The sequence below is a fragment of the Tubulanus polymorphus genome, chromosome 5 (genome assembly GCF_964204645.1).
Source record: "Tubulanus polymorphus chromosome 5, tnTubPoly1.2, whole genome shotgun sequence".
Classification (NCBI taxonomy): domain Eukaryota; kingdom Metazoa; phylum Nemertea; class Palaeonemertea; order Tubulaniformes; family Tubulanidae; genus Tubulanus; species Tubulanus polymorphus.
The window spans coordinates 24,490,329-24,501,614 of record NC_134029.1 but is presented as its reverse complement, the minus strand read 5'-3'; the positions used below and the strand labels follow the sequence as shown (position 1 = coordinate 24,501,614).

At 38.5% G+C, this 11,286-nt stretch overlaps 1 protein-coding gene across 1 annotated transcript; it reads left to right on the top strand.

Annotated features, from left to right (window-relative positions):
• The first annotated feature begins 21 nt into the window (after positions 1–21).
• Positions 22–11,104, top strand: LOC141905102 (sorting nexin-25-like). The gene is made up of 21 exons (XM_074793862.1): positions 22–164; positions 705–926; positions 2,590–2,747; positions 3,050–3,181; positions 3,667–3,842; positions 4,404–4,590; positions 4,987–5,060; positions 5,150–5,349; positions 5,730–5,821; positions 6,011–6,050; positions 6,131–6,250; positions 6,557–6,895; positions 7,246–7,386; positions 7,633–7,791; positions 8,371–8,478; positions 9,096–9,229; positions 9,568–9,618; positions 9,704–9,850; positions 10,225–10,406; positions 10,741–10,841; positions 10,931–11,104. The coding sequence occupies exons 2-21, from the start codon at positions 708–710 to the stop codon at positions 11,024–11,026; spliced, it is 2,856 nt and encodes a 951-aa protein (XP_074649963.1). The 5' UTR covers positions 22–164; positions 705–707; the 3' UTR covers positions 11,027–11,104.
• Positions 11,105–11,286: the final 182 nt, after the last annotated feature.

The following is an 11,286-nucleotide window of genomic DNA, read 5'->3' as shown; positions in this document are numbered from 1 at the left end:
TTTTACTTCCGGGTTTGTGTCAGTGAGCACGGCGGGCGGGTCAATCACTCACTCACTCACCCCCCTCTGTCCCCTACTTCATTATACACACAGATTCCATAATGTGCAGTTAAATATTCACAGTGTGTGCAATTCTTCTATGCTCAAGTCAAGTAGATACAGAAGTAAGTAACGGACTCAGCCGGGCATGTTTAAAATTGGGTGAATCAATTCAATTCAAATTGAATTTCAATGATGAATAAGTTGCTTGAGTGGTAACAAGTGACAAAACAATGTTTCATTTCCATTTCTCCATTAACAATCCATTATTTCATCTGTATATGTAATACCGGTCTTAGTTCAATAATCCCTATTTTGGCCCTGGTACATTTAGGCTACCTATGAATGAATTACTCTCTTTCAGTCTCTCAGTCACAGTTCAGCTGCAGGGCGCAGCTACATGCTCACTTGATGCTAAATATTCAGAATAAATGAAAATATCACAGTCTTTATAAATAGAACAATATATACAGTAGCCTACTTAGGTTATTGGGGTCGTCAGGCACGACTGTGATGCGGCCATTTTTGAATAGGCTAACTGGTTTCTGTATCTGTATCGGTAGTTGCAGTTTGTCCCGAGACTCTTGGCAACGATGAGGAGAGTATTGGGTTTTCATACGCCGGAACTGATCGGTTTTTAACACGTTGATTGTTTTTATTTTCAGGTGATGAATTCGGTATTGAACTGGTGTTTGTTATTAACCCTACCCGTCGTAGGGTTCATTCTCTATCAGTCAACGTCCCTCGTAATAAACTATTTATTCTGTTTAATCGTCGGTTTATTGGGAATCGTGCTCAGTATTTCCATGGTTACTAAGAGTTCGCAACATAAACCAAAAATACGTGATAGGAAACTTCGATCGCAAGAGTTACTCGTTAAAATGATGGTTAGTATTCATTCACCTTCGATAAGAACATTGTGAAATATATAAAAAAGGGATAGAAAAGGCTCATTTATCCCAATGATAGCAAAAAGGCTGACATTTCAATCTCATTTCAAGAACTTACTCAAATATAGAAAATTGAAAATGAATTCACGATTCACATCACAGGATATAACAAAGGTGCAGTTGTTATACGCTACAGTGGTCATTTTATATTTCCATTTACTTTATCAAACTATAATTGGCGTAGGCCAACACTATGGGTTTCTGCGTTTATTCAACAGGCCAACACTAGGTTTATTCATTAGGCCAACACAAGGGTTTCTTGCGTTTATTCACCAGGCCAACACTAGGTTTATTCATTAGGCCAACACTAGGGTTTCTTGAGTTTATGCACCAGGCCAACACTACGTGTATTCACCAGGCCAACATAAGGTTTATTCACCAGGCCAACACTAGGGTTACTGCGTTTATTCACCAGGCCAACACTAGGGTTACTGCGTTTATTCAGCAGGCCAACACTAGGGTTTCTGCGTTTATTCACCAGGCCAACACTATGGTTTATGCATTTATTTACCAGGCCAACACTAGGGTTTCTGCGTTTATTCACCAGGCCAACAGTAGGGTTACTGCGTTTATTTACCAGGCCAACACTATGGTTTATGCATTTATTTACCAGGCCAACACTATGGTTTCTGCGTTTTTTCACCAGGCCAATACTAGGGTAACTACGTTTATTCAGCAGGCAAACACTATGGTTTCTGCGTTTATTCACCAGGCCAACACTAGGGTAACTACGTTTATTCACCAGGCCAACACTAGGGTAACTACGTTTATTCAGTAGGCCAACACTAGGGTTTCTGCGTTTGTTGTAAAGGCCAACACTAAGGTTTCTACGATTATTCACCAGGCCAACACTAGGGTTTCTGCGTTTGTTGAACAGGCCAACACTAGGTTTACTGCATTTATTAAACAGGCCAACTCATAGAATTGTAGAATAGTGTTCTGAAATCATAGAATGGCAAATTAATAGAATTATGAATAGCTATCGAAAGGATCACAAATACTGTGAGATTGTGCTATTCAGAAATACGGCACCGTTCTCATATAGCCCCTGTACACTCTGATAATAAAACTCACTATATACAGAATTTACATGATAAAAACGAATTTTATTTATCAAGAATTGAAATAGAAATACACAATGTTTCAAACTATCACTAGAGATCATCGTCAGGTGATAATCTCTTATAGTAAGAGTTCGAAATGTTGTGTATTTTTGATTAAAATTCTTGGTGGCAAAAATAGTTATTGATCTTTTAAATTCTATCGATAATTTATTGACTTATTAAAACTTATGACCACGATGTTTTGGCTGGAAGGACACCTGGGGCCAGTTGCACAGTCGTGACTTAAGTCCAAACGTGGTCTTAAATCTAAGGCTGGTCTAAACTTGTTCGATTGGCTATAGAACTAAGTTGGTCTTAGACTGGTCTTAGACTATGTCTAAGTGTCATGACTATGCAACCGACCCCTGATGATATAGTTTTATCAGATCTGATGAATGCAAAGTAACCGTGGACACAAACATTAACTCAACTCTACCTATAACATGTGCCCCTTCTGATCTCCTTGGCTTAATTTTGTCCGTTTCATCTTTTTTAAGGAAAACCGTCAGAATTTTCATCCCGCCAAACACAATGTGGTTATATCTCACAATCTCGACGCTACGATTCAAGAAATAATGGATTTAGTTTTGAGAGATTTCGTTCAGTCGTGGTACAGCGACGTCGGGAAAAATCAATTCATTCTCGATCACATAAAGTAAGTGACCGCATGGATGAATCCAAGGAGAGTTAGTGCTCCCGACGCAATCCTACCTAAAACACCCAAAACTAATAGAACATCAGTCCACAGCACAAGATTAGGTTTATTAATATCCCTTAAGTCGGTAGAAATTGTATGAAAATGCACTGGAATTTTGGCTAAAACTGTATGCCCCTTTCATTTCTTTGTGTTCCCGTCAAAATCAGCCTCTGGATTTGCCCTTGGCCCGTGTTTACGGAATGATTGCTATGTGCTGCCATATATCATCAGAATGTCTATAATGAGCTGCTGTTTTTCAGGAAGGATTTATGGATAGTAATCGGTAATCTATCGGATCGTTTGTGTCAAATTGATATGGTTCAATTTATCTCTCAGGACGTCGTGTTGAAATTATGCACTCATTTTCAAGAGATCAGATTCGCTGTTGACAGGTTAGAATTCATTATTTAACTCATATGTTTACCACAAGGGGGATCACAAATTGAGCATGAGCGTGAAATCTTAGATAGGTTGAGATCGGTCTCTACAGAGACCTGGAATTCTTTTCTGCCCTTTAACCCTTTCAGTGCTGACTTATTAATACCCTATAGTGCTGGAGAAAATTTTTAAAAATTCCACCCTAGTGTGTTAAATAACGGGAATACCACTATAGTGTGTCCACACCGCGGCGCAGTGTATCGTTAGTTACTAATATTTCACTATGTACGACACGTGCTGCCATCTTTCAATAGAGATAAAAACGAATTACCAATTACATCAATACACCGCAGTGCGGTGTACTAGCATAAACCATCACCGATTCACTGCGGCCTAGACGCTGAAACTATCTCTTTACTCCAAGGATGTTTTCCAAAAAACAATGTTCATTAATAAATACCTGAAATGATTTTATTTTCATATGACTGAATTGCTGCAGACCAAAAGGTGGCTTTAAATCGAAGTTCTTACTTCACCCGTGGTTAGTGAATGAACAGAGAGAGATCGAGTTTCTCAGGAAACTCACTGAAGTTTTATTAGTTCATATTCTACCGTCTAATTACGCCGCGTGTTCAACATCGAGACATTTACTCAGAGAGATTATAGCTATGAAAGGTAACTAAATGTAGTTATTACATTTCAAGAATAATGTTCACAGGATTCATTGAAGTGGTCTATTTTGACCCCCTCCCGGTGACCTCGAAGATAGTACTCTATGAATGGCACCTACTTATACTGTGGACCTAGGATAGTTGTGAGTTTGAGTTAACTCTGTGTTGAGATCAGTCAATTTTAACCGAGAAACTGGATCCAGAACTGTGGAACTGGGTCCAGAAACGTGGAATGGCTCCACCAAGACTGTGGGACTGAGTCCAGAAACGTGGAATAGCTCCAGAACTGTGGAACTGGGTCCAGAAACGTGGAATGGCTCCAGGAATGTGGGACTGGGTTCAGGACTGAAATGGATCCAGAACTGTGGAACTGGCTCCAGGACTGTGGGACTGGGTCCAGGACTGAAATGGATCCAGAACTGTGGAACTGGCTCCAGGATTGTGGAACTGGGTCCAGGATTGTGGAACTGGGTCCAGGATTGTGTAAAAGGTCCTCGGTTTTAGAGCTTGAAAGCTACGCAAACTTGCAAATTGTGAATGATTATGTTTTTTTGTTTGTTTTTAGTTTTGAAACCGATGGTTGATGTGATCTGTGATCCGGACTATATCAATCAACAACTTTATAATTATCTGAATTATAAAGAGAAATTAGTGAATGATACAAAGAAACGTTATCAATACGCGGCGAGTTACGAGGATTTTGTCAAGATGATTAAACAATGTCACGATTTAGAAATGTTAAAACAGATGAGGTAAGAATATCCAGTATTACAAGCTGGCAGTGTTAAAGTTAACCCTTTCAGCGCTGACTAATTAATACCCTAAGATAATTTGAAAATTTAAAAAAATTCCGTCCTAGTGTGTTGAATAACGGGAATACCACTATAGTGCATCTACACCGCGGTGCGGTGCATCGTTAGTTACTAGTATTTCACTATGTTTGACATGTTCTGCCATCTTTCAAGAGAGATAATTAGTAATTACTAATCACATCAATAATGATGTGCGGTGCGGTGTACTAGCAAAATCTATCACTGATTTATACACCGCACTGCGGTTTGCACTGAAAGGGTTAAACCTCTACGCCGCAATTTCCCCTGTTTGTTTTATGTAAATATTTGAAATGTTTTTATGATTATATTTGACAGGTATAATATAATGTCTGAGATCATGCAAGCAACTGCGATAAACAATATCAAAAAAGCTAAAGGAATGAATACAGGTAAGAGAGATACCTGGTGACAGTTGTGTCAATTAGTAACGTCTGCTGCTACCGGTTAAACCTTATTCTCTTGCGTGTGTAATTTACAGAAAAAGAATTTAAATCTAGCGGAACGAAGAAAGGCGATTTATTGAAAGCGAGGAATTTAAAACGTTATATAAATGAATTGACAGTGAGTAAGACTCATTGTGAGAAGAGAATCGAACAGTTGGGCGGACCTGATTACTTTACTAACGTAGAATCAACAGAATCGAATAAAACTCAACCTAAATCACTACCCGGTAAAATGGTAAGTATTCGAGGATTCAGGGAACAGATCAGGAGTTAAATTTGACTCTAGAAATAGAACATGAAAATGAATTGACTATAACTCTAACTCACAACTGTGGATCCCGGGTCCAGGGTGTTAGATCTGACAGGTGGATAATTGTGTCTTTGTTTTACCAGGGAAGTGTGAATCAACTCATTATTCTTCCCTGGTTTAACACACAAGTTGTATGGTGTTACATCAGTCTCACCAGCCCCCAGATCTGCGCCTAAATGGGTGTTGAATTTTTCACTTGAGTAAATGAAAACGATGAAAAGATAACTGATAAAATTGAAAATGTTACTGTGATGGTTGGGGAAGGGATTACTGGTAGTAATCTATTGTATTGTATATCATTGAAGGTACTGTCGTTTAAAGTAATCATGGAAACTCCTCGAGCTCAAAGTTATTTCATGCAATATTTGAAAAAGGAACGCAATGAATCGTTATTGGGGTAAGTTGTTTGTGACCTCATTTCATGATAAAAATCATCCAGTTCTGATTTTGAAATATTTCCATTTTACCAATTTCCCCACCTTCATTTACCAGTTCATGTTAGTCATAGTTTTATTTAAATTTTTTATGTGCGTCTTTAGAAAATAGCAACTTATATCTAATTTTCTGATGATGAATTGTATTTCAGATTTTGGCTCGGTGTTGAAAATTTGAAACAAACAGATAAGGTTTGCGATCGGTATTTAAGAATTCAGTAGATTTTATTCTCACAGTTGAAACATGATGAATGCTGATGTTTGTATTTCAGTCATTACGACATCACGTCGCTGGTGAAATCTATCAGATGTATATAGCTAGTCCGAGCACCGCTGTCAAACTAGATAGAACTCTAATCAAAGGAATGGAAACTTTTTTAACTGGAGATTCAGTAAGTCAGTGGTAACCTAGGGGTGGGGTGGGGGGAGAGTTTCATTGCTTTATTCATTACTGTCTGGATATAACAATCTACCTCTCCTTCTCTCTCTCCCCCTCCCTTTCTCTCTACCTCCCCCTCTTGCTCCCTATCCCATCTCTCTCTTCCTCTCTCCCTTTCACTCTATCTCTCTCCCTCCCGTCTCTCTTCCATTTCTCTCATTCTTTTCCTCTCTCTCTCTCCCTCTATCCCTCTTGCCATCTCTCACTCTTTTCCTCTCTTTCTCTCTCTCTCTCTCTCTCTCTCTCTCACTCTCTGCAGGGCCCTCAAGCATTTTACGACGCGCAAAACATAATTTACCAACAACTAGAGGAACACAATTACCCATCATTCATTGTCGGTGATATCTACTATCAGTATATCCGTAACCATAGCGATGATGAGGATATAGACGATGAATTATCGGAGGTGCCGTGGATCGATTCAGTTCTAGAGAAATCAGTTGTGAGGGGCGATCAGACATTGTTGTGTACGGAGACGTCATTCCGCGAATTACAGTCAAATTACGCGAGTAAAAAACTGGAAATATTAGACGAGAAAATACAGAATAAGATTCACGCTTTAGAAGGATTACGCAGAACTATGAAGGCTGATCCAAAGGTCAGTGGTAATCCTTTAATCCTATAATCCTGACTATCGGAAATGAAGTTTTAGTTCAATTCAACTGACAGAACTGTTAAACTAAATCCTAGACCACAGGAACTGAACCCTCACATTGTTCAAAAGTTGATTTAAGTTGTAATTTTATTGAACGACTGACCCTTGGGGATAGTGCTTACCATGCTTAAGTAAACTGTTGTTAACCTACGCCAGTAAGTAAGGTTAGAACTATCAGAGTTTTCCTACCAGCCAAACTACAGTCCAAGGTCTTCCATGTTTCTTCTAAGAACTGTATTCACTTCTTACAGTTCTATGGTTTTATCGATTAATGAATATATTTCTCTGAACAGACGATGAAAATACAAGAGGACGTGTCTCGCGAACTGGAATTATTGAAACAAGAAAAACAACAATTACAGTTTCATATTGAACGAACGTCAGTTTGGTGTGAGAATGTCGGTATGTGGAGGACTAGAATGGACAGTGCATCGGTATGATACTTATTATGTTATGTTATGTTATCATTGTGTTCATGACTAACACTTAGAATATTGAATTGGAAATACAAATTTCTGAGTTTAAAAACTACAGACGACTTAAGCGAGTTTAACTATATAATCCATGTGGATAATCTGTGTAGATAATCCATGTGGATAATCCGTGTAGATAATCCATGTGGATAATCCGTGTAGATAATCCATGTGGATTTAATACGTATGTGTATATATATTCAATAGGTAATCCACGATGATGAAACCGGTCGAGATCTACCGTATTTCACTATTGTTATTTATCACCGAGATACCGAACAGGTCGATAGAGAATGTGGAATTCATGGTTGGGTTATATCGCGTACTTTACAACAATTCTACCGTTTACACAATAGTCTAGTACAGGTAAACTCTGTTCTAAATTTATCCTATATGAAAGTGGTTTCCAAGTCCTTCTTTTGGAAAAAGTTTGGACAAACATCATCTTTGTCCTTCTTTTTGACTCTTAGTCCTTCCTTTTTATGAAAAACTCGATTTGATTGAAATTTGATTTTTATGTATTTTCTGCGCGCAATTTTATCGTGAATTCGACTGTTGAAGTATTTTCTTACTCAGGACTGGTAATTCAGTTATCAGTAATATTGAATATACAGGAAAGTGTTATGGAATTACCCTGACATGTATAACTGGTCCACATGACGAGTATTCCGGCAAAGGCATTGTGAAAATGCTCCCTTATGGGCCTTCATTATAATGGAAATTACTTCTTTCCGAGCAAAAAAGTCCCTCCTTTTGGCGTTAAAATAGCGGAAAAAGTCCTTCTTAGTACTTCTTTTTACCCTGGCCTTACCACTGGAAACCCTGGTGATACAGTTGATTCATTGTGTTTCCCTGGTGATACAGTTAATTCATTGTGTTTCCCTGGTGATACAGTTGATTCATTGTGTTTCCCTGGTGATACAGTTGATTCATTTTGTTTTATAGATTTGTTCGTGGTTACGTAAGAAACCGTTGCCCTCGTTGAGAAAATTCCGTTCGATCGATGAAAAATTTCTCGAAAAATGTAAAGTAGCTTTAGGAGCTTATCTCGAGGTGAGTAACATTCATAATCCTTATACATTCAATGGCAGAGTAAACCAGGTTGTACAGGCGATAGCGGGCAGTACAGGGCCAGACAGCTGTGGGGCCAGACAGCTGTGGGACCAGACAGCTGTGGGACCAGACAGCTGTGGGGCCAGACGACTGTCGGGCCAGAGGGCTGTAGGGGCAGTGAGCTGTACAGGTAGCTGGTTATACTGTTAGCGGGTTGTACGGGCAATAGTGGGCAGTACAGGGCCAGACAGCTGTGGGACCAGACCACTGTCGGGCCAGAGGGCTGTAGGGGCAGCTGGTTATACTGTTAGCGGGTTGTACGGGCAATAGTGGGCAGCACAGGGCCAGACAGCTGTGGGGCCAGACAGCTGTGGGGCCAGACGGCTGTGGGGCTAGACATCTGTGGGGCCAGAGGGCTGTAGGGGCAGTGAGCTGTACAGGTAGCTGGTTATACTTTTGAAAGCGGGGCTAGGCAGTGGGCTGTACGAGCAGCGGGCTGTATGGGTAACAGGCTGTAGTACAGACAGTCGACTATGCAGGTAGGAGGCCCTATGGGCAGTGGGCTGCAAGGGCAGCGGTATGGTATTGTTTATATATATATATATATATATTTGTAGGTTGTAATGAAAGATGATAGAATGGCGCAAAGTGAATCATTGTATACATTCCTGAGTCCGAGTCCTGAACATTTAAAACAATCTCGAATCAACAGCGACAAGAAAAAATTCTCTATCACGAGTATTTTAAAAAAGTATGTTTATCCTCCCAAATCTGTCGATTTCAGCAGCTTTTATTCTGGGCCCGGTTTAATAGACTGAGTATGAAAGTTATCCCTAGGGGTAAATCCTCAATTTGGGTGACAACCACCATAATAACAATGAGAAACCATGGTTATAACTGACAAATTTCAAAATGTTCCAAGGGACTATCTTTCTTCCACCTCTATGAAACCAAGCCCAGGGTAATAATGCTGGTGGTTTGGAGGACGTTACTGGAGCCACAATATGAAATAACATATCCTCAACTCTCTTTCTTTCTCCCAATTCAGACAGCTCAGTTTAATGTGATATGATATGATTATGTTTACAGTCTTGGTGCTAGCGACAGTGAAGAGGAGTTAATCATGTACGATGAAGAAGGGTAAGATTTTAGACGTTATTATTTGCTGTTGTATTTATAAATGAGAGGCTACGATTGGTGCTGATATTATTTTTCTATTTTCTAGTAATAAAGAGGATGTGCTGAAAGATTCGATTGCGGAACCTCTTTATTCATTGATCGGTGAAATATTTGAATTGAAAGGAGTTTTTAAGTTGTTACGCAGAACTTTAATGGCTTTCGTTCAAGTGACTTTTGGCCGAACAATCAACAAGTAAATATCACATGTTTCACATTCAGGGGTTTGAAGAAATCATTTGTATTTCACGTTTCTTCTTAATCTTTCGAGTTTATAGATGGTTACAAATCATTATAGTCAACCATCCCGAGGACTCATTTACACAGAGAAGGATTGTTTACACCAGACTGAGCTCATTTCGGTTTCTATAGCCAATCTAACATCTTAAGACCAGTCTAAGCTAATTCTGGTTCTTAAAAACAATCTTACAACTTAAGATCAGTTTTAAGATTTAAGACCACTTAAGGACTGAAGTCTGTGGGCCCTACATTTTCAATACGTGCGCTCAGTGTAATATGAGTGATGTTTCTTCAGTGTTTTGTTACAGTTTAATGATGATCTAATTACAGACAGCTACATGAGACAGTCACGTGGATATTTTCGGAACCGATGTTGATTTATTACATGCAGAATTTTCGTGATTCGTTTTGGCCCGAGGGAAAACTCGCCGATTCTGCTCCAGTTCGAAACGATACCGAAAAACTACAAACAAGACTTTTAGCAAAAGAGAAATTGATTCTGAGTATAACAGGTAATATAACAACTCCAGAACTTTGCTGTTATCGGTCATTTACCATTGAAGAAACTATTTAACCATTGTTTTAAAGATGATAATATAGAATCCCACACTAAGGATAAAAAGAGTGTGAAATGTGACATGTCAATGAGCTAGTAGTTTTATTCGACGTTTCGACTATATCCTAATTTTCATCTTCAGGAATACTACATGTATGAGGATAAATCGGTAACCTTGGATAAACTTTTTACTCAATGACACATTTCAGACTTTCTATTCTCTCAGTGTGGAATTTTACATCGTGTCTGACCCTTGAATCTTCTCTGAATTTTTATTTCTCATTTTACAGAATTTATTAAAAGTTTAGTCGGTGAAAAGACAGCTCAGTTTGGAATTATAAAGATGTTTGAATGTCTTCAAGATGAACGACTAAATAAACAGTTTTTCTACGTAAATATCAGTGAATTTTCAGCATTTAAACTTCGATCGTAAAAACGACCTTTTACGTTAGTTTTCACACACATATTTTCGTTATTCAGGTTCTTCTCGAGATATTCCTTATTGAACTATGTCCTGAATTACGCGGTAAACATTCTCTACAACCTGGAATTTCTCCTGGTTTTCTACAAATCTAAATTCATTCCGACAACAAAAACGAATAGAACAAATGGCCGTATATAATTTATGATGATTTATGATAATTGGTGATAATTTATGCAATAGTTTTGTTAAATAAAAGATTTTATATTGTTGAAATATATTTCAGTTTTTGTTAGTCTTGGGACCATTTTTCTGGGAATTAGAATTCATACAGCCTTCTGATTAGATTTTATTTTACAACAAAAACAATCAGTAAATAATTTAATGAATTGATTTCTGAAAACTTTCAATGTTC